Consider the following 23,770-nt stretch of genomic DNA (forward strand, 5'->3'; position numbering starts at 1 on the left):
CGCTTGTTTGGCATTTGTTTACTTTGGTAAACGTAAATGCCTTTGTTGCTGCCTTTTAGCCGTCACCTGCCTGAGGCGCGCTGGTCAGTAGGGCGCTGGTATATATTGCCCAAGTTGTGACTAGCGAGATGAGTATAATATTCCCGCTTTAGACACTCCGTACGAACTTGCCTGCGTGGCCTAGAGGGGAAACTAGTCTAACTCGGAATGCAAGTGTTCAGGAAAACTGGATTATGATGTTACCTATCCATTTCAATGGCGAAGCCCGAGTTGGTGGCGCCTTGAATTTTGACGTTGCTGGGAATTGTCAGCCAGTTGCAGAGCCCGCGAAGTAATGCTGTCGCGCTAGAACGCCAAACACGAGGCTGTACAAGCTCGCACAAGCTCGTGCATTTTCTTTTCTTTGTCGTCTGTCCAACCGTTAAAACGGCTGTCAGCTAGTGAATTGGTTTCAGGATCTTGGTGGCATTTTTCAATGAATTGAGCCCAATGAAGAGGCGCGTTTTCATGCTGCCGGCTTTGTGCGTGGTGTCTGATACAACTAAAGAACGCAGCGGCAAATAGCCAATGGAGTCGAGCGATTCTTCTGACGTCGTGGATAATCCTCTTGAACATGCTAGTGTGATAGGCTCTGGAACGGGGGTTTTCCCAGATATTGAAAGCATCCCCCCCTTTCTTTGCTGAGCACAGATGTGAGCAGCATCCATCCTTAAGGTGGTGCGTTTAGAAAAAACAAGAAGGTGCGTACAGTCAGGGTGTGCAGGGAAATCATTGGCGCGGCAGTTGAAAAACGATTAACCTCTTCATCTTATCTGGATCAATCCGCAGCCACGAAAATCGGTCGACGCCATTGTCTGAAGTGCTTTGCCGTTTCGCTTTTGGATGGCATCCTACGGTACACCATTTTTGTCCGGGTGTACGTTTAGTTCTAACTATAAAAGAAAACCTAGCTGAGTCCATCTTTATTTCTTGTTTAAGAATGCAATTCGTCACAAGAATTGTTTGAACTGTGATTCAACCTTTTAGGTGCCATGCACGCATCTGTGTACTCGCGCATACTCGTTTGTGCCAGAATCTGAGGGGACTAAATAAATAACTTCATGGACCTAAAAAGATTGTACACGGGGAGCAGGGATCTTTAAATTTGAACATGGGATAAAGTGCTTGCTATCCTGCCTGTCACATGGCTATTATGCATAATTTTGAGATAAAGTGCACTTTTTCAAGGCCAGCTGAGGTAGCGTCTGACCGCATTTCTAAGCACATGCTAGTTAAAGAAAGAACATAACAGAGCTAATTCTCAGCCACAACTGCCTTGACACGGTCTAAATCTTCTTTAGACTTCATTTAGTTGCTCGAGGCGTCCTTGTGCTGCGGCAAAAGTGTGCGCAAGAGAGAGAGAGAGAGAGAGAGCAATAACAGAGCTGATTGGAAACGCTGTTTCGAATATCCAGTAGGCTCAAGGCAAGTTAGCGATAGTCGTTACAGGAAAGCAGAACTTGAGCGCAGCCTCTACACAGAAAGGCGTCGAAGGGTGCGCATATTGGAGACTGGTCTCTGCTCGTTGTCTCTCCCAAGCACGCCCCACAGCCTTGCGGTCAAACCGGCTTCTCCGAGGCTTGCGAAAAGGTTTTTACTCCGCTGGCGCCGCTGCTGCCTCCGCGCTCGTGCTGCAGTCCGAACGGTGACGCGTAATTCTGTTCTCTCAACGGTAGGGTTCTCTGAGCAGCGTCACGTGGAAATATTGTTAAAATGATTAGGAGCCCAAATGTGACTCTGGCAATAAGAGGCCGTATAGTTGAGGGCAGGAGCGTAGACAGGGGGGGGGGGGGGGGGGGGGTCGGAATGCCCTCCTTCCCCCTCCACGAAATTTTATTAGCGCTGCATCCCCGTCCTTTCGGCCTTTATTACGTTCGTGACATACGTACCACATCTATATATCAAAATGTAAAAAGGAGAATAAGAGGGATGTCGGTTTGTTGACAAGCGGAAAAAAAGCCTAAGCTATTGTTTGGGTACAGGCTGCCTTTCTTTATACTTTTACGGGCAACCTAATTCCCTGATAAATTTTTCTGGCTACGCCAGAAGACTTCCTCCTCGATAAATCAAAGCTTATTCTCCTCCTGGCTTACGCCACTGGTGGAGGGCTCCGGAAATTTCTAGCATGTGGGGTTCATTAACGTGCACTGACATCGCACAGGACACGGGCACCTTGCTTTTCACCGCCATCGAAAAGCAGCAGCCGCGGCCGGGATACGATCCCGCATCTCTGGGGTATAAGACAGTCGGGCTAGCGTCCTAACCACGTCACCGCGGCGGCGTTAAATTAAATTGAATCTGTATCGACATAGTGCCTTATTGTAACGACAAAGACGTTAACCTTTCACCGAAAACGGAGCTTTCATAAGCTATAAAAGGAAAAAAATAGATACAGGTGTTGCCACTGACGGCTCCGTTCACAAGTAAACTGCAATATGTTGTATACGATTGCATGTTACGACTTCTATTTATACGGAATGGTATGTGCCCTGAAAGTCAGAATTAACGTGGCTATAATGTAAAAACAAACTGGAAACTCGGAATTGACCCAAATCAGAATATGCACCGGCCATCTGGAGCCGGCATAAAGCGTACCTAATTACTGAAATGGAATCCGTTAAAAATCCTGGCGTCCGATTTATCCATTCTTCATACCCACATGATACCGGTGTTTCAACTTTGACAGCAAAATCCGCACCACCACTCTTTTTGCGTCGCCGCATTGCAAGCCTTGCTTTCTTTTGTTGTTTTATTCATATTTGAATCATGCACCCTATACCAAAGCCGCAGCGTACAGATCTCACCGCACCAGTCATCCACTTCAAGTTGCGCGTCCACAATCACACACAGTACTACCTTTTCTGCTTCGCTCCTTTCTCGAGCAGCTAGACCTACCCCATGATTTGTTACCTTTTTTTTTTTTTTTTTTTTTTTCAAGAACGTGTAACTGATCATCTTAAACTTTGAGAAAAAGTGTGTTCGTATTTCCAGTGTATCCCCACCCCTTCTGTAACACCCTCTGAAGGGCCTTTTAGAAAAAAAAAATAAAAAAAGAACTGAACTGTTGCAGCGAGCGCGAAATAGTTCCATGAAATGAATCTACCAGCTTTATAACGCATGCGAAACCACCCTCGCTGTCATGAATTTAATGGGAGACGAGACAATTTTTCTAAAAAATGCTCCTAAATATAGCAGGACTAAAACTAAAATTCAACACTACGCAAGTTTCTCATTAAAAGCGCGCCTTTTTGCGTGTACGTTCACCGCGATCGTTTCGTCGAGAAGAAAGCCTGAGGCAAGAACTTGAACAGTATGACACGGTAGTGTTAAAGGCTCCTTATAGTAACTAGTCAAGTGATGCCACGGATGCCATTTTGTGGTGCAGAGCCCAGCTTCTGCAGTGCAAGCCAGGACAGATAACGATAAGCCGATTAGATATGCGTGAAGCCTTTCACCGTGCTACCGCAAAATGGCCGCCACTGTGATTTAGATGCATGCTCCCCCCTGGCGCACCCTATCGCAGACTTGACACGCTTGTTCCCTTAGCATGTTGCTTCTGAATTGAGCCAGAGGCTTTTTGTTTAGGGGGCGCGAAAAGTTCTCTGTGGCGGTCACGTACTGCAGACTCAAGTTGTATCCGATATTTATAAGAGTAGGCGATAAAGAACTATAGCTATGTGAAACAGGGTGGGTTATATCTCGTAGGTCATCTTTCTCATTGCGCATCGAGAGAAGAAAGTCGTGCTGGTGTATTTTAAGCCATAGCCTGTGTGACACGAGATTTGCCTGAAATGACATTTTTGCGCAGCGATAGTGCGATTAAAAAAAAAATCGCCGATCTGTAGCACCAAATAGCAGGTTTATTCAAGGCGCATGTTGTCGAAATTGGCGCATCATACCAGTGGAATAGTCTCAATTCACAAGTTACAGACGGTCTTGAAAAACGGCTAGCTCAAATGTTTACACCGAGGTACCATTTGCGCAGCTTTATATGCCGGTAATTATAAGGAAGCTACCATTTGCTGCAGCATACCCCTCGCCCAGGGCACATGCAAAGTCAACACCACGTATACATTGGCGGGAGCGCTTCAGAGAGAGGCGTTAATTGCTCACTAATTCTCGTCTTAGGACGCAGCGCCGCTGTCATGTGGTAGCTATACAGTGCTAGTTGTACCCTGATGCAAACATTGCAGCCAGCTAATTTTCAAGACGGTCTGCAACTTTTTAATTGACATTTGCATCCTGAAGGCAGTGATTAAAAATTCACATACTTCGTCCGCAATAATTACGTTACAAGAACGAAGTGAACACGGCAGACTGGACTACGCGTTTCTCAATAGAACTCAGTAGCAGTTGGTTTGACTAGGCCTGTCCTCAGCCTGTCTAAAAGGTTTGGTTAACTTTAGTCTGTATCAATTTAGTCTGCGCGCGCGCGTTTGTGTGTGTGTGAGTGTGTGTGTGTGTGTGTGTGTGTGTGTGTGTGTGTGTGTGTGTGCGCGTGCGTGCGTGCGTGTGTGTGTGTGTGTGTGTGTGTGTGTGTGTGTGTGTGTGGGTGTGTGCGTGCGTGCGCGCGCGCGCGCGCGCGCGTGTGTGTGTGTGTGTGTGTGTGTGTGTGTGTGTGTGTGTGTGTGTGTGTGTGTGTGTGTGTGTGTGTGTGTGTGTGTGTGTGTGTGTGTGTGTGTGTGTGTGTGTGTGTGTGTGTGTGCCTGTGCGTGTGTAAGCCTGCAGGAACAATATAGCAGTTTAATAATTTAATACGTATTTCGGCCAAAGCCCGCGGTGTTGTGATTCTTAAAAGCGCCAGATTCCTAACTTGCGTATAGTGATATTGGCATGCAGTGAAAGTCAAGAAGAGCCTAACATACGGTAATGAGTTTCTGATAATAATGAAATAAAAAAAAAGGAGGGCGGGGTGGAAAGGAGATTAACTACGCGGCCCTATAACCGCCAGCCTGGACATAAAGGCGCCAATAAAGCTGGCGGTGTATCGATGAGCTTTCGAACGGTGCTCACGATTCGCTGCCAGTACAAGTGCAGCTCGCGTCAGTCACATGGTGGAAGGCTTTAGGTTCACTTTTTGCATGTTGTAAATAATGTACTACAAAGCTCCCAGTGTCTTCTCTTGCTATCGTTCCCTTCTGTACTCCTCTCCCTTTTCTTTCCCGCCGGCCGCAGCTCGGGTCTTTCAGATATTAGGTATATAGCAGTTGCCGCGGCGGGCAACACTCTTTTTCTTCTTTTTTGATTATGTTTCAATAAGTGCCGGGGACCCAGCAAAGCATTGACTGCGGAAGCCATGTGCCGAAGCTAAACTTAAGGCGTATGCGAACACTGAGATGTGGGCACACAAGCTCAAAGCTGCCTGGAAAATACAGCAAGGTCATCGTAAAAGCACTGCAGAGAATCTGCTATAAGTCGGATACAACGTTACTATTTATGTCTGCAGTTATCGCTAACACTCGAGGACTAGTGCATTCCCAAGTAGAGAACTGCCATGCCAACCGCGGAGAAAGTTCGAGAGAAGCCCGGGCTCGATCCCTCTCCCCCTCTCCCCACTGGCTAGATTCCTGGATGACTCGAGACGCCGTTTTTTTTTTTTTTTTTTTTTTTTTATGCGCCCTTGAACACGCATCGGTGGTCAAACTCCTCTCACGCATTCGCTAGGAAAAACTGAGCGTTGTTTATACTTGCGCAAGGAAATGCTGCCGGTGTGGTTGCAAATAAATACAGCACACTTTTCTGTCTGTTTTACGCAACGCGATCGAGGGTTTCGCATGCCGAAGTCAGCTCTGTATTATTCTAGCCTTGTTTATTCATACAAAAAAAAAAAAAAATCTACTGAAGCCAAGGGAGACAAATGAATGCAATTCGCTAAAAGGTTGTTTAATTATTATGGAGAGAAATATTTTTCTTAAACTTGAAAATGAGGATAATTTAGGGTAATTGGAAGACAACGTTGACTGTGGAATTAACAATTATTTCCGCATGATGTGTGCAGTGCTCTATCAAATGTGTTACGGAATCGGCTCACTCCCCTTTTGTTTTCAAGTGTAGTCGTGCCACGTGCAGTCTAATCTTGAGCGTTCACCAGCGCCCCAACCACACGTGTCATACCGCATGTACGTACGTAGAACGTGACCGAACGAGCAGGGCATGAAATCAAACCTTGCTTTCACTGAGTGTCGTCTTCTTTCGTTTGCCTATCCTCGTAAATACATCTGTACTTATCACCAAGGTAGTTGCGAGTCCAGGGCAACCATCCGGAAGACTAATGAATGCGGCAAAATGAATGACCATCTGAGACACTGCAGCAGGGGCTGTTGCCACATTAGTTTATGAAACTGACAACAATATGCACACGGAGGGACAAGAGAAACGGTTTACTTTAAGTGAGGGAGAATATGAGAAATTAATTGCTGGTAAGTTTGAAAGGGGGAAACGTTAACAAATATAGAAAATGCTTCCAATTTTGGTGCTAAACAGCAACGACAAAAGCCGGAACGAAATAACTGCGAGATGCACAAACATTCCAATGTATAAAAGGGAAAAAAAGTCTAAGTATTCATTTAGTTATGTGTAATGAGCCCGCACCTTCTCCAGTTTTATGAGCAGTTTTTCTCTTGACGTAAAATATCCAACAACTTTCAAATTTAGTGGAGGAATAACCAAAAAATTTTCATTTTTTTTTTTTTGCGCAGAGTGGTTGTTATCCTTAATGTCGGAGGGCCTGTATGCCTAGCACGCCTCATCACCTGAGCGGTTCCTTTCAATGTCTTGCTCAGCATTCGATAGCACTGCAGTGACTTACGCGTCGGATGTGGGCCTGCAGACCACTGACCCCGTAGCAGCGGAACACGAACCAAAGTTTGAGGGAGCGGAACCGCCTGCCGAGAGGGATGGTCCAGTGCTGAAACGATACCGCGGAATCGGTGAGAATCGACAGAAGATGTCGTCGGAAAGAAAGCGCCAGAGACCGCGTATGTATACGTACTCTGTAGTCGGGCACCTTGCCGCCTTCATTTTCATGTCTGAGGTAAAGCGGGTTGACTTTAAACGCTTCCTCGATGTCGTTTCTTTTTCTGAACCTGTTGAGACCGAGATACGGAAAAATGAGCAGCTTATATGCGAGGGAAAGAGAGAGCGCGCGACACAGCACCACTCATTGAGCACCGAGAGAGACTCAGTGAGCTGTACAGAAAAAAAGAAAACAAAAAAAAAAAGAAACTATTCCTAAAGAGGTTATTGCCGTATGCCTGCTTTACTAAATATCCTGGTTGCTGAAGAACAAGGAGAGAAATAACCACACTGGGGGGATTCCAAAATACGTGTTAAACGAGGTCACATTTCAGCTCGCATTTCATGCCAGGTCTTGCCGCGCAAAAGAAGCAAAATGATCGAAGCACTCGCGGTAGTAACGGATCTCTTGGGGCAGTTACTGTTTTCAGCACCTCGCAATCTTACTGTTTTTTTTTTTTTCGAGAATCGAATGCCGCCGGAACTTTAAAAGCGTAAGCGCTATTTATACTTATTTTCTAATCTCTTCCGAGGGACCCTGTGATGCCCCCTGTCGCCGAGGCATATTCATCTCGGTCGCTATCGGGCTGAAAGCTGCACAGGCAAGACGAAGTGCCGTTAGGGGCTGAGGGTAAAAACGTCCCCGGAAAAAAGGTCCCCGGAAGATACGGCCCCTGGAAAAGCGGTAACTAGGAAAAAACGTCCCCAAGGCAAAAAGTTGCCCTAAACACGATTTCTTCCGGAATTCACACGAAAAAAAGAAAAGAAGAAGAAGAGATACACATTTTATGCCATTCTTTCTTGGCTTTGAGTTATATGCTATCAACATTTGGAACCTGCGTCCTCTGCGCACCCGAAATGCCTACAAGAACTGCGTAAAAGCATGGTGAAAGAGCCAACTGGCCCTTTATACGTTGCGTGCTTCCGAACTCCGCAGCTCGTTAAGCAATCATAGGTTAAGTCTAATCAGCTGAGAAAGGTACAGGCGGATTGGCGAGTAGTAGTCTCGTGGAACCGCCCAAAGCAGTCACTATAATTACCTCGCAGACCTGGTGACCAGGTTCAACCGTTCCTCTGATGGTGGTGTAGAATGGTGATAAGGGTGATGACGGTGTAAGGAGGGCGAAGGTTAACCGGTTGTGCACCATCGCTCCAAGCTTCTGGTCCGGTAAAGCCGGTGGTCAGCTCGCCTCTTCCCCGCAAATAAGCGAAGACGCGGCTCTGTCATAGTATTACCGCTGCCATCATTTTTCTCTTTTTTTTTTATTATGAATGCCCGCATCAGTTCGATGTTCGCTGTCACCTCCAAGCCGACAGGTGAAACCGCTGTAATAAAGTTAACATGCATCATTCATCATTTCAGCTCGCCACGGGGAAACGCAGGATGTCAGTCCCCGTTCGGGGACATTTTTTCCTACTTCGCAAAAAGGGACATATTTTTCCGAGAACGTTTCTTCTGGGGACGCTAATTTCTTCCGGGGACATTTACTCCGGGAACGTTTTTCGGGGACGTTTTTACCAGATCCCGCTGTTAGGCCCCATTCACCGTGTGCACAACTCTCGATGCCTTAAGTCATATCTCTATAACTGGTCTTCGACGATGCCAACCGTGGTGGTTCGTTTTTAAATCGCTGTGCTGCAAGCTTGCTGTCACTTTACTTCGCGGTGCAGTAAAGGCCGCCCTTACGCGAAGTAAGCGGACAGGGTTGGCAGCTAGCGATCTAAACAGAATAGTATATGTGTGGCCCTTTAAACTTAACTCGCAGTCGCGTGCGGCAGGTGCTGTGACAGCTGTGACCAACTGCGACATAAGTGAAACACTGTAGCTTCATCGATGCCATATACAGCATCTCATATTAGCAAGCTTCATTCGAAGGTATTGGGCAAGTGAAAGGTTCACTTAATTTGAACCCAGATTCCATAGCCACGCTCAATTTCAGGTGCGTCGCTTCCTCCGACACTGAGCAAAGTTCACTTTGCATTTCCTAATAAGCTACCTATACGTATATAATAGCCTACAATAATAACCTACATAAGGTCACGCAAAGTCGTTTCCTTTTTACACATGATACTTACAGCATATTTTGTTTTTGTTTTTTTCTGGTTCAGTATATCTGAATGGCGCTTGTTTGTTTCTTATTTTTCCGGCTGTTGTCCAACTACCAACACGGTACCTTTCGCTGGAAACGCTGTCCCTTGAGCTTTAGGGAGACTGAGATGAACAACTGGGAAGCTTTTGCTTACCACATTGCTGAACAGTCGACGTTGACTAGGAGCCACTTGTGCGGGTTCATGCTGAATGACGACACATGCTGAAATGGGATAGAAAAAAAAAAAAGAACATGCACAACGGGCTAGCACAAGCAAACCGCATCGTTCGGCTAACTGAAATGGGGCAAAAGTAACCTCGATTCCCTTCATGTAGAGCCTGAACTCCGGGCATATGAAAGCGGACCCGGCATACGCTGCGTCAACGTGAAGCCACAGGCCTTCCGCTTCGCCTGCAATAGTAATTAAGCACCATTTTAAAGATTATTTGCAAAGGTTGTGCATGCGTTTTGTAGCTTGCTTCGAGAAATGAAAGCATCGTTTTTTGTTACAGATATTTTACTACACTAAGAAGGAACGATAGTTTCTGGCATGTTTTAAACTAAGAAAACAATGTGCAGGAGACTTGCAGACGGTTCCAATCTCTGCGAGGTTGTCGAACGCGCAGGAATTTGTTGTCCCCAGGGTGGCAATCATCTGAAAAAAAGAAGTGAGAGAGGGAAGACAGAAAACACAAGCAGAAGTGACCTTTAGTGAATTACTAGCTTCAGCAAATTAGTACATGTTGATATAGTTTGCTCGTTGGTCAGTTTTGACGCATATATGACGTTTATCACGTGAAAAGATACACGCCTGAACCTTTCCTATTATTTCTTTCTATTTCCGCTGCTAAGTAATCTACTACGTGCTGTGTGAAAAACTTATAGGTACGTTTCCAGCGTTATTCACTCCGTTTAATTTAAAGGCTTAAATGCCTGCTTAAATTAAATGCCCATAAAAGTGCCTATATGTACAACTGTTGCACAAAGTTTCTAGAAACAACTTATTTGCAGTTAACGTTGCGATCGGAAATTGATGGAGCTGAGCTCAGGCAGTGTTCAATAAGCCGGTCTCTGTCATATGAATTTGGAGCACTGCCAGAGATGCATTTTAGGATTTCGATTTCAATCCCAAACTACACTGTATTCCGCCTCAAGCACTGAACTACCCGTCTAAGTGTATAGCAGCGTAGTTTGATGTGGCCTGTGTGAGCAAGTTGCAATCATGTTCAAAAAGGAGAGATAGTTTTTCTTCTCTCTTTCTTGTATCAGTCTGTTTGAGCAAATGCGAAAAAAAAAAAAGCGAAAAGAAAAAAAAAAACGTTCATATCCGGAGGACTTTGTTAAGACTTCCGCAGTTTTCTCGCATGATATGCTACAACATTATGAAGCTAATCGTGTCCTCCATTAGGCGATTCGGAGCAAGCTTTCCTTTTCTTTCTCCGCTACACCACGGAGCGTGTTAATGTGGGCCATTTTAATTCAGATTCTGAGTGCTGACAGGACTACAACGGAATGCGCTATAAGTTATAAAAACGGTTGCGAAAACGAGAAGCCAGAAAGTAGATCGACGCGCGAGCGTTTTCTATCATCTGGAAATAAGCTATATAGGCAGAACTGGTTTTGGAATTTTTTTCACTTCGTCTATCAATAAACGCACGCTATAGGAGGCGGAGGGTTGTCGTACCATGTAGACTCGTCGCAGCTAAATGAGCGGCCGCGGCATTCCTCAGGATACTGTTTGGTTTGATTTGTGGGGTTTAACGTCCCAAAGCGACTCAGGCTATGAGAGATGCCGTAGTGGAGGAATCCGGAAATTTCGACCACCTGGGGTTCTTTAAAGTGCACTGACATCGCACAGCAGACGGGCGCCTTGCTTTTCGCCTCCATCGAAGAGCGGCCGCCGAGGCCGGAATTCGATCTCGCGTACTTGGGAACAGTAGTCGAGCGCCGTAACCAGGATACGGGATATATGCGATGGTTGGTTGGCCTGTCGGGATTTATGGCGCATAAGCCGCCTGGATATTACACGCCAAACACCGGGTTGAAAACGTCTCACTGTTCTGAAACGGCCGTCTCCTATATTACGAAGGTCGCGAGTGGGAGCGATTGCACAATAGCGCACGGCAAGCGTTAATGCAGGCGGCGCAAGCCGCGACTTACCGCCATCGGGATGAATCCCATGCGGCGATCCTCCTGGACGACTGCGCGCAGCGTTGAACCGCGCACGGCCAGCTGGTCGTCCGTGTTGAGCACATGGAAGCGCACACTGGCCAGCAGAGCGGCACGCTCCACCGACGAGTGAGCCTGCGAACCAACCCGTGAATGGGCGCGCACTTGGCCGCAGCCCTCCTCAAAGACTTCCTAACTACTCATGATCTCATTGGGTGACGGCAGTGAGTGATGAGAAGAATGTTCAATTTGCGCTTATCCTGGCATGTATTTGCTAGTCCTGATGCTTGTTGTGCATTTGCGGCTTTTTTTTTTTTTTTTGCGGCGCACACAATAAAAAGGGAAGGGAGAAGGAAAGTTTAGGCTACCTTATTCACACGTTTTACAAATTAGGCATCGGCCGCAGCCTTCGCCCAGCACATGTTTTGACATGCTTGACGACGGGCTTGCCGGAAGCTGCAGCTGAGCCAAGTTCGTTGATGCAGAGAGAGGATCGACAGCAGCCGGGGATAGATGAAAGTGAGAACATCGACGTCGCGATCAAGAGGTGCACGACAACGATCTTGGAGGTTTCAAAAACGGGTGCCCGTTCTTGAAACGTTCGAAAACTCAAAATCACAACTACAGGATGAGAGGGGAAGTATCACCGAATGAAACTGCGCGCGCGGCAATGATTCAAATGCCGAGGAGCACCTTGTGACTCGTGTGTTGCCCGCGCGCGCAGCTTCGTTTGCCTGTCCCTTCGAGGCCCATCCCGTAGTTGTGACATATAGGCAGTCGGGATGCACAGGCCTTGTCAAATTATCGGTGGTAACGAGCTGTCGCGATGCATATGGGTTGTAGGTTCAGAGGAGACTCGGAAAACAGCTAGGTTGAGCGGACGTTGTAACCAGGACTTCATTGAATTGTTCTTTTGATCTAATTGACGTCGTCGGTACAGGTTCATAGAATGCTGCGGAGTGCAGGGTTGTGCCGTTTTAGCGTTGGATGCCAACATGACGGCGCGCATTCTTTCTCACACACTAAGAATCTGTGGCAGCACTCCTACTGCGAAGCGTCGGCTGCTATAGGTGTTTGCTAATTAATATGTCAGGTCACCGACGCGTCGTCCTTATGGCGACTACTCAGAATATTAAATGCACGAGTAAGCGATAGTGTAAGAGATAGTGTGCCAGTGCGTATCTGAGGGGGAAATAGGGGAGGAAGATACAAAGCAAGCCTGCGCTACTGCATTAGTACCGCTCCATGAAGAACAGCGCATGACTATTGCTGCCAGCATTTCAGTATTTCAAACTTCTAGTAGGAATCGGATGTCTTCATTTGTTTCGTATTCGAACTAACGGAAGAAAAAGAAGAAACGCCATTATTTAGGATCACAGAAAACAAATGGCGAAAGCGGTGTCATGCTTGTTATTTTCCTGTACTCTGTACAGGGAGCAATACTCTTGTTTAGTATACACGACTTCGTCCGTTTTGCACCCTATTTATTGCGAATAATGGGCAAAAAATTCAGATGCAACCATTGAAGCAATCATGCTTCTCAGAGAAACTGCGCTCGTTTTTCGGCTCCAGGTAATCTTTTTGGTCACAGGGAATGTCCGCGCTTGAAAAAGAATATATAAAGAAGAATGTAGAAGGGCGTACATGTATGTATACCTTCCGAATCAAGACTTTCTTATTGGCTCAGAAAATAGTTATTGCGGGTGTCCGTCCCTCGGCGCAGTGAAATTCGCTCGTTCTTTATACTGCGGTGCAAGGCTGTTGATTTCGTCTCAATGTCACTGTGTGAAGCCTTGCTCTAATTACGGTTCGTTGAGGTTGAACACAACACGCATGAAAGACAATTTATTTCGTTTACATAAGTTTGGTTTCTGCACAGTACTGAATGCTGAACTTCAACCACCTGACGATTGGAGGAACAGCAGTGATGACCACACTCCGGACGTGCCAGAAGGGGGGGGGGGGGGGGGGGGGATCCTAGCCGAACTTTACTCAGTAACGCCGGTTTTTGCTCTCCAGGCGGGCGCCCCGATAGATTTCCCAGTTGTCATTATCCTGGACCTACCGTTTATCTTTCAGTCTGGGCCTGTCCGGCTCCATCTGGGGCTCAATTCCTCATATCTCACCGCCCAGACCCGCTTGGAAGGTGGCCCTCTCCGGCACTAGGCCGTTCGACCAGTAACAGCTGAGAGAGATTGCATGCGAATCATGGCCAAACAAGAGGACATACCTCTTCTCTCATTTCATCGGCAATCTTCTAATAGCAATTTTCTTCTGTCCCCTCTTCGCGGCAGTCACTAAATGCAGTTTTCTTTGTTTTTCACGTGGGCTTTATTTTATTCCCGACGATAATTATCGTAAAATTTACAGGCTGCTCCGGACTTGCTCCTGTCATAAATAAGAGCTCGAAAAGCGTCATCCTGTTCACCTCCCTTTCTGAAAGGTCTTGCGTGTTTTCAAGGCAGCAGAAACACTTTTTGTGTAGTGTTTCCCCGAACTTGTCTTTTGTTACCCCGCAAACCCATGGCATTCTAGGCTGCAGTTTTATAAACATTCACGCCTGGGTTCGTGCGCAGAGATATAAGTGTGCACACCCAACTGTATACGTGCAGTTGAATTGGGCACTCCGTACTAATTTGGAGAAATACATGCGTACGCACAATAGGTTTCCACACATATAGGTACTCCCATATCAACTCGATTTGCTAAACACGCATCTTATATACCACCATTCTTCACACGTTCAGTCTCACCTGACAAGATGCGTAGACGACAAGCTTGTCCCAGATCTGGCAAGGCGTCATCGACGGATTCTGTTGCAGCAGGTGCGTAGTGAGCTTGGTTTTCGCGGCGAGCACCGCAGTCAGGGTGCACTCGCTGGCAGTGCTCTGGGGAACAAGGAGAGCCAGATTGGCGAGTGCTGGCCCGCGCGTCATACGCGCACGAGCGGTCCTGATCAAGCCTAGCGCCTCAACAATTGTCGTGCGAGGTCTGCAGCAGGACAAGACCGCTGAAATAAACGCTTCCGTGTCGACGGGGAGCCACGACGTCAAGCTTGACATGCCTTACGGGTTTTACCGACATCGCCTCTCTCTCAACAGAACAAAAAAAAAAAAAGCTATAACTTTGTGTGTGTGGGGAGGGGGGTTGTGAATGGGGGGGATCGACTAACTGGCCGAGCATGGTCCCTGTGACACCGCTGGATTAGATGCGGCGGCGCACGCCACGTCCATATCGGCCGTATGTGTAAATAGTTGTTTGCTGCCACACCTGCTGCTGCTGCTGCTGCTGCTGCTGCTGCTGCTGCTGCTTTTGCCTCGACTGATGTCACAACCAAATGAAAGGTCAAAAATACGGGCCCAGTATAGCGAGCAGGTGCTAGCATAAGGCCGGGTCTATCAGCAGTTCGCTGATTAATCAACATGGCGAGGTAAATTCCCAGTCTAGGAAGTAATTACTTATCTACATCCACTCAAGCGCTGTCATGTGGCTACAAATAAAAGTTTGTGTCAATTCGCTCAATATTCCTTTGATACCATATGGCCTGCACTGGGTTGGTTGCTGACGAGCGATTTCCCACCTGAACCAGATGCCCAGTGCATGAAGGGAGCCGCTGCATGCAGTCATCTTGCGATATGCCTATCAAACAAGTCACTTCGTACACAGCCACACCAAAACTTCGACAGAAATTGAACATCTGCGGCACTCTACAAAATCAGCTCAACATATATGGCGCTGCTGATTTTTCTTTCTCAACCTTGTTGCTCGGAACGAAAGTTTGTTTTATCGCTCGCATATTAATTTTTATCGAAGACCATGCATAGGCGCAGAACCGCCTTTAAGACCTGAGAAAGCATTTACATCCGAACACTAACCCTCTCGGCATTGTACGCACCGTGTGCAACTGAAACAGTCTATATTTAAACACTGGTTCTGCGCACCAGGCTCGAAGACAAAAAAAACGTGCTTCGCTACTTTGCGCCGTCGGCCGCTTTTGCTGGGGGGCGTATCGAGAATCCTCGAGTCTCCAGCATGCTGCGCGAACGAGACCTCGCACAAGGTGGCGCGAATGTGCAAGACATGCAAAAGCATTACTTGTATGACGCCGCCGCCGTTGATGCCAGGCGTGGAGAACAGGAAGTGTTCCGGCAGTCCGATGGCTTTTCCCAACCAGTCCATGACTACCATTTCGAGCTCGGTGTTCGCAGGACTCGCAATCTGCAGTATTGCACATGCGTTCGATCTGAGAGCATGATACGTAATATTTGTACGTGTACAGTGCGCTTCTTGCCCCATTTCTGCACAAATGAATACTTCTTGGCACTTTTTTTTTTTTTTTGTTAATATAATATCTCTACACTGCTATAATCGTTTAGGTGCCGGCATAGTGGACTCAAGCGACGCTAGAAATTTACCAGCGCATTTAGATACGTATTTCGCATTTAGTTGACTATGTGGCGGCCGACACTGACAAGGCGGGACAAAACGAAAGATACTGTGCAAGAAACCTCGTGAGAGTTCGGCATCCTGGAATAAACATGCTCTTATACCTATTACAAAACTTCGCTTATCTTGCTCCGCAGAGGATTACTCCACCGTTCAGACAATTGTGCTTGCGTGTGTACTCCGATTCAAAGACAAGCGATCGCGTCCTGTAGTTCAACCCTATACAACTGCTTATGGAAGAGGATGAGAGCAGCTTTTATGCGAAGAAAATATTGAAAGTGAGCGCCGTGAATGGAGTCCTCAGTCTAGGGCTAGGATTTTTTTTTTTTTTGCTATCTTCACCCATTTGACAGCTTTCTCTCACTGTTCGTTAGAAGGACGGGTAGTAATTATGACATTCTTACTGCGTTCACAAGGGGATGCCATGTGGTAAAATGCACAGGGCTTTACACAGTGGGTGAAGTTTGGTGTGAATAGTGTTGGAAGGATTACACGTATCCTTGTGGCTTGAAGGAAAGCGATAGTCTGTTGTTGCCTCGATACAATACTGTTTCCTACTCTTTCGCAAGTGTTTTGCGACCCACATGTTGGCCAAGAAAGTCTGTAGTGTTATGTAATGCATCTGAAAGTGAGCAACGATTGGCTGACCCGCTGTTAGCCCTATCGTGGAGCCCCGCCGGCTAATTCTACTCTACTTTGAAGGTTCCCGCAGAGAGTAGAGGGAGCTGACGGCCTAGCGGTAAGAGATTGCTGGAAAAGTTGGGACGTTGATTTATAAATTTTATAATTTGATAAAGGTGGTGGCCGTGGTTTGTATACGATGGCACTCACAATGGCAGCCTCTTAAGCTTCCAGCGTGGTAGTGTCTTAGGACACGAGGTTATCTAGAGTATGGGTGTATTTGATGAACACAGTCGTAATCGCTTTCGCTCAGGGTAGTTGGTCGCGTCTGGGTAGAAAGCTGTGCTGGTCTGGCCATATTTCGTCTCCAGACATGGGGATCTGGCAGTTCTTCATGCCGCATGATGCTGCGAGTGTATGTTATGAAGGAGAAAAGCTGCTGTTATGTTGGCTCTGATTTTTTTTTTTTTTTTTTTTTTTACGGATGTCTTCGGCTGGCTTATTTGTTGGGGTGACTGCATTAGGCGTTGTAACAGCTATCGGTCAGTCGGAGTGACTAGGCGCGTTTGCTTTGGGATGTAAGCTGGGCTTTCGTGAGTTCCACCATCATACATGGCAAAATTACTTTTGAAAGGGAAATAAATTACATTACTAATTACTTTGCTGAAAATCGCAGAAAAGTAATTAAATTACATTACTTATTACTGCTCCCAAAAAGTAATGAAATTACATTACAATTACTTCTACTGAGTAATTAAATTACTTTTAAACTACTTACTAGTTTTCATCCATGCATGCAAAAACTAAGCAAAGCTAGTAAACAAAACAACAACTTGTTCTCCAGACGCGAAGCACACCCATTCTTTCGTCTTCCCGCGAAATTTCGTCCCAGAGAGCTATTCCTTCCCTCTCTCCTATAGTACGGGCGATTACAAAAACAAGACGACCGCAAAAGAAAAAAAAAACATGGTCGAACGGTCTTGAAATGAGCGGCGGACCCAGCGTCTTGCTGGCCTGGAACAGTATCCGCCATTTGGAAGGCCCGAAGCTAGGTTATTTATTGCTTCCGCAGTCCCAAGAATCGATGTCGGTACATTTGTACTCTGCGCAGTAATGTTCAAGCCACGGTGCCTCACTTCATGGACCCTTCTGCCTATCTCCCCCAACCCCAATCCTTCCTCGCCCCGTGGCGACGAGTGTAACCAGGCACCACTGTGCCCTAGCCGACGCAACAGGGAGTGACGCTGCGCCGCGCTCAAAACTAGTTTTCAGCTCCAGCCTTCTTGCACCATCTCTCCCTTCAGCATTCCCTTGACTCCTTGTATCCTGCTGCTTGGAAAATGGTTGAGGTCTCAGACGCACTGGTCCCCCTTTGCCGATCCGTTACGCTGGCTTCGCTTGCCGCACGCCGTTCCTGCTTTCGCGGCACTCTATTTCGTTGTCTACTGAAAGAGTAGTGGCACATTTTAGTAAAAGTAATTTCGAAAGGAATTAATTACTTTTGCTGCGAAATTACTGCTAAAAAGTAATTCATTACATTACTAAATTACCAACCCGAAAAAGGAATTCATTGCATTACAAATTACCGAGAAAAGTAATTAAATTACAGTAATTCCATTACTGTAATTCAATTACTGCCATGTATGTCCACCATGGTGTTGTAGAGTCCCAAAGCTAGCAGCCTGTCAGTGGATTGGCTCATATATAAATTGAGGGCTTGGTTATACACTTTCCTGATTAGTGCATCTAACTTCCTGTGCTCAGAGGGCTGGAGTGCAGCGTATGGTGTGACATACACACTCCCCACAAAGGAAGAAAATCTGTACTAGGTGTATTGTGTCGTGATCTTTTATTCCGTGTTTCTTGTTAGCGAATGTCCTCAGCATAAGAAATTATTTTGTTATTTGTGACGTCGAATCTTCGATTGATCCGATTCTTGCTACAGTTTTACTGTAGAGCAATTCTTAGGGCATTGCGTTGTGGAAAGGGAGGGTGTGAAACGGGCCTTGTCTAACTTGATCTCGATCGTTGATGTTGAAGTTGTCATGAGACGGGATCTCTTGCTACAGCTTCTTACTTAAACGCTACAGCGTTCGTTTTTTTTTCAGAAAATACAGCGTTGTAGCGCCTCCGTCGTCGGCGATGCGAGGGAAAAATTATCAGCACGCCGGTGACAAGTTTTAGTTTGCAGGTGACACGGCCGGGTACATCCTGATTGGTTGGCTGGTTGTGTGACGTAATGATACTATATGACATCGAGTTGGTAGGAGCTGACAATTCGGATAGCGGTTACGAGGCGAGAGGGTGAGATAGGAATCAAACCCCTCGGGACCCTATAGGCTAGTCAGGCACACGCGACCGCTCGTAGAGTCGTAGGGCTTGATCAGAGTGGAACATTGTACCCATGTCGGGTGTACTTGCACATAATGTGGTCGCTTATGGCTTTATATACTAATGAGTATGTATGTGACAGCAGAAGCGTACATTTGTGGATAACGTTTTGAGTAGCAAAAGGCATGTACGCAAAGGGGGATCCGCAGACTGGAGCCATTAACGGCATCTAATCAAAGCGTGATAGGCGTAGCCTTAGTGGCCGCCTTAATTTTTCGGGAACGTAGTTTCCTCAGGTCGCGTCACTGAGAATCGATGTTCCACCAAATATTTTGCAATATCAGAAAAATAAAATTTTATTACGATGCGTATTTTCACGCCACACGTGACTATACTGCTTCTGTTAGCTAGAAATTTGCATAGTGAGCACAAGTCTTGCTACAGCCTGAAAACTACCTCCAACATCCTGAAATTGTTTTTATCCTGTCTGTTTTATCTTGTAATATAGTAATCTTTTAAGGTTGGTTTCCTAACGCGGAAGTAAAGTGGCGGGAGTATTGGTAATGAGTTTCGTTATTCGAATAAGAAGAAACTGAAATCGCAACATTGTGTTTACATTGTACTCAACAGTGAACAAACTGGAAACCGACAGTGTTTGAAAGCATAGAACACTCTGAATACAGAGCCCTGGCTAACAATTAAAAGAATAAAAAAAAAAAAAATTCTAGAATTGCTGTATGCTAAAAAATGCAGCTCGAGGCAGAAATATAGATCGCCCGGCTTCTAGGCCAAGTACACAAGTCTACCAAAAATCGGCACTTACGCGCTGCGCAATAAAGGCACAGTATGAACGACCTATCGAGGAGGTTGGTCCTCCTTTTCAAACCCTTTTTTCACTCCGCCTCCACCTGAAATTTTGAAATCACAAGACAAAAATCTGCGCATAATAATTCGTTGCGAGATTGTTTATCTAAGGAAGGTTTTAATACTTACGTTGGGACTTAGTTTAGGTAAGAAATCAATTTCGGAAAAAAAGTCAGGAGTAACATCAAAAATGAATGTGTGATTTACCAACCTAAATTATATATAAGGGCTGCAGTGACAGTCCGAGCCGAATAAACGCCAATAGATATGTAACATGAACGACGGTTTTTTTTTTTTTCTTTAGAAATGTAAGGCTTGTGCTTTTCCTCGAATAATAACCGAATGAAACATTTCAAGGTGGGACAATTATTAGCTTTATACGAAAGAACAATGTATGCAAGAACAAAGCAAAATACCCATTTTAATTATTTATGTCTTTATGTGAACGTTTACCCAGCTCCTGCTTCGCCGCAGAGTGCCAAAATCTTTCTAGGAACAAAAATAAGTAGCACGACTAGCCGGATGCGCTGTGCATGGGTTATTTGCAGCAGTTTGTTTAGCTGCGACTTGAGGAGCGGTCATATATAAATCGAAAGGCGGAAACGTGTCGACAGGAAAGCAGGCACAGAAAGGGGATCGATCTCATTGCGTGCACAGCTATGAAGATGAAAAATGAAGAATTCATTATTTTCTTTTCTCGCCAACAGAGCCGTGCAGAGGTTTGCCTACCCAAGTGAAGCCAACTATGGCAAACGTTGAACTCAGTATGTCCGCAAGCAGCGATGGCGGGCTTTGTCCAGTCGGAAAATACGCATGGAAATGCGGAGAGTGCCAGTGCGTCATCTGCAAGTTAAGAAGAGAAGAAAAACAGATAAGACATCCAACATGTCAGCCTTAGGCACTATAGCGAAGAAAGCTTATGCAACAGTTTGGCGTTAATGCGAACAGAACGGCCTTATAGCGACAGCTGTTTAGGAGGGGCTTCTAGATGCTAACGCACTTGATAAGGACAGATATCGCGCTCAATTCGGCCCTCGCTCGCATGAAAACTCGCGGAGTGTTTTGCAAGCCCTCTAGGCTTATTTTGCACGCCACCGGGAGAATTTCTCAATTACTCTCCGTATCACCTTCGCAATGTACAGGCAATGAAAATACGAGGAAAGAGAATTTAAGTTTCAGAATTTTATCGTTATTAGCCCGTGAGTTCTGCGAATATAAAGTACTTTCAGTATTATTAGAAAAAAAAGTTACCACTGAGCAATAAACATTACCCTATTTGGTCATTTCTAAACCTTTGAAACTAACTAAAACTGCACATTGAATTTCGAAAGCGTAGGTGAAGACAAGAACCAGATAACTTTGCCAGACAAGCGCTACTCGAAACTATATTAGCCTGCGCAGTTGCGGTGAGCACCAGTTTGCACAGCTTACATGGCAAAGACAGAACGGAAGAAGAAAAAACAAAATGAGCAACATAAAATCACGTGAATGATGGATGCCAGGTGTGTACACCGCTTGACATGACTCCAGAATGCATGCCAGGGTCACCAAAACTTACTTGTCCGTAAACAGACACTCTTTTTGAATAAGCGATATTTCCGGTATTTCTCTTTCAATCTGTTTTTTGTCGCGTCCTACAAGCGCCGTTCAGGGATGCCTCCGCTCCAGTTCCTACAAAGGAGTGGCCGATTCGCTCCGCAGCTTGTTCCAAAAGACCGATCGTGTTACTTGAGGATGTTATTAATACACCGGCTAACACATCGGCCAGTCTTGACAATCCACGGCTGAATGGTACCCGACGGACGACACCTTTGTAGCAAGAAGCACGTTGCCGCTTTACTGGGCTTCGTCGCAGTGGAGGCTTCTAGGAGAAGCTCCCAAGTGTACATGTTCCTAGCTGCTCAGGGGTCGTACGCCCGTGGTGTACGACATGTGGCATCATTCTCTTCGTCAACATACAATCAAGAAAATTTGTGTTGGAAATTTTTTATGTTTCTTTTTTCTGCCTTTGGTGATTACCTTTGCAAGTCGATTCTTACTGCGACTGCGTAGGTGAGCTATCCATTACAAGGGTGCATAAATAAAGCTATGGTTGTGAGTAGCGCTTGTCCCGTCCACTTCTGTCGTCCTTCGTCTTTACTCGCGGTTTCAAAATTCGGTATGCTGTAACAACTAGCCCTACATACATATTTGCTTGGAAGTGTTCATTACGTAGTACTGTGAGTATTTTGTACTCTTTTTGTTTTTTTTTTTCAGCGCAAGCAAACTTTGGAGATTTGTGCATTCGTGATACGTTGTGCAGTGCAGGGTTAAAATACGGGAATTTTTTTTTTTTCAAACCTTATCTGATTTACAGTATCTTGTTGATACGGTTAAGAGACGTTAAGGGATAGGAAGTGGGCAGAGTGGATCAGAGAAATGACTCGAGTTAATATTATTCTAGTGGAAATCAAGAAGAAATGAGTATGGGCAGGACATGAGTGCAAAGAGAGGATAACCGGTGGTCGCTAAGGGCAACATATCGGATTCCAAGGAAGGGAAAGCGTAGCAGGGGCGGATCCGGGTTAATTGAAGGAGTATGGGAGAGGCCTTCACCTTGTAGTGGGTGTAGTCCGGCTGACGATGGCGATGTGTACTGAAAGCCTTTGTCAGCATTGGCACGTCGTAACTGCTGACTAGGTGCCATTAACTAAATGACTGCAGCTAATCAGAACGTCTTACCATGCTATCGTGAGTACAAGGTGCATACTTCGGAATATCATCTTTGATATCCCGTTAACAATTGCAGTCGTATTATAAGAAAGGAGCCAAATTAAGAACAGGAACTAAACACTCGAAACCTCGGAAGTTTTTTATTTTGCCTAAATTAGTTACCGTCGGGTGTACTCCTGTCTGCATACCAGAAACTATATTAGAGCTCCAAACGGAAGTGTTTCTATATTTTCGATTATAAAAGCTGTTAGCAAGTGCACAATAAAGAAATCGTCGAGTGAATGAGTCCAATATGAATTGCGTCTAACTATATTGCAACACGAAACAAGTGAAATCGCCTAAGGATTACAAGATCTCCGGAGGCGAATCGTACTCGCTGCGAGTTACCGCATTGCGTGGTTCCTGCACTACTGTGGGAATTAAGCTATAGCGCTACGTCGACGAAGAATGTAGAAGACTTTGAGATTTGCGATGGCCTGTATCGTTATGCGCCCTTTTCTGTTCACTCCTCAGTGATGTGACGGGCGCGAATGGAGAAATGCAGGATAAGGGAAAGTATACGACTGCTCTGAAGAGTCTAGTGGAGCGCAACCTTAGCCGACATTGCTGGCTGAGGAGTCCACGAGGGTCAGAATGAGGTTTGGCTCGTATTTTCATGAGTCTTTTCTCTACTGTAGCTGTTATAATGGCCTGCTAAGTGCGTGTTAAAGCTCTATTCGTCGTGACATATTTGTAAGTTAGATGTTACCGTAAGGTCTGTTCATATTTCTTCCTATCTCTAGTTTTATTCGCTTTAACATAAATATTGTTACGTGGAATATTGTTACGTAGCAATATGTATGACACACTGCACGTGATACCTTTTGCTTTTTAATAACTAAACCTCTCAGTATGTTTGCACGTACGCTGTACGTGCAAACATACTGAGCCGTGGCCTAGTGGTTAGAGCGCCCGTCTCGGCTGCGGGAGGTGGTCAGTTCGAAACCCACCGCCGGACACCCACCGGTAAAAATGGGTACAAGCGTCCCCCGGCCTGGTGCTCGGCTTTTACAGGGGTGTGCGTTTGGGAGAAGCTCCGTAAACCCCGCTGCGCGCCCCTCCTCCGCAGTGGGCCCAAACCCAGTTTCGAACCTCGCAGCCTGCAAAGGTGGTTCTGTTTGTCTTGCAAAGGTACTTCCTTTGACCCTCACCTGAAGTGCTCCCTTAGAGCCTCAGCTGCAGCAGTCCTAAAAAAAAAACAAAACGAAAAAAAAAAAGGGCCACATAATGGGCTGTTGCCGCGCAAGGCGGACTTATTGTTGTCCGATGGCGGAACGAATCACTGCCACATCGGCGCAACTATTTGGGCCGTGACCCCTTTTCCCAAGCATTTCACCCCAGAAGAGCCGAGCACCAGGCCGGGGGAAAGCTTGTACCCATTTAAAAACCGGTGGGTAACCGGCGGCACCAGGGATCGAACCCGGTACCTCCCGAATGCGAGGCGG

The 23,770-nt window shown here is 46.0% G+C and overlaps 1 protein-coding gene across 1 annotated transcript in view; it reads right to left on the minus strand.

The window, feature by feature from the left end:
* LOC146202866 (aromatic-L-amino-acid decarboxylase-like) overlaps window positions 1-23,770 on the minus strand; it is a 93,350-nt gene that overhangs the window by 68,748 nt on the left and 832 nt on the right. The window contains exons 2-10 of the mRNA XM_084588397.1: window positions 20,304-20,417; window positions 15,408-15,530; window positions 14,066-14,200; window positions 11,304-11,447; window positions 9,732-9,798; window positions 9,460-9,554; window positions 9,298-9,365; window positions 7,031-7,124; window positions 6,848-6,946 (exon numbers count right to left, since the gene is read on the minus strand). Coding sequence (XP_084444523.1) covers window positions 6,848-6,946; window positions 7,031-7,124; window positions 9,298-9,365; window positions 9,460-9,554; window positions 9,732-9,798; window positions 11,304-11,447; window positions 14,066-14,200; window positions 15,408-15,530; window positions 20,304-20,417 — 939 coding nt within the window. The remainder of the gene's footprint in view (window positions 1-6,847; window positions 6,947-7,030; window positions 7,125-9,297; window positions 9,366-9,459; window positions 9,555-9,731; window positions 9,799-11,303; window positions 11,448-14,065; window positions 14,201-15,407; window positions 15,531-20,303; window positions 20,418-23,770) is intronic.

This window comes from Amblyomma maculatum, chromosome 1 (genome assembly GCF_055883805.1).
Source record: "Amblyomma maculatum isolate TAMU_Amacu chromosome 1, ASM5588380v1, whole genome shotgun sequence".
In the NCBI taxonomy this organism is placed as follows: domain Eukaryota; kingdom Metazoa; phylum Arthropoda; class Arachnida; order Ixodida; family Ixodidae; genus Amblyomma; species Amblyomma maculatum.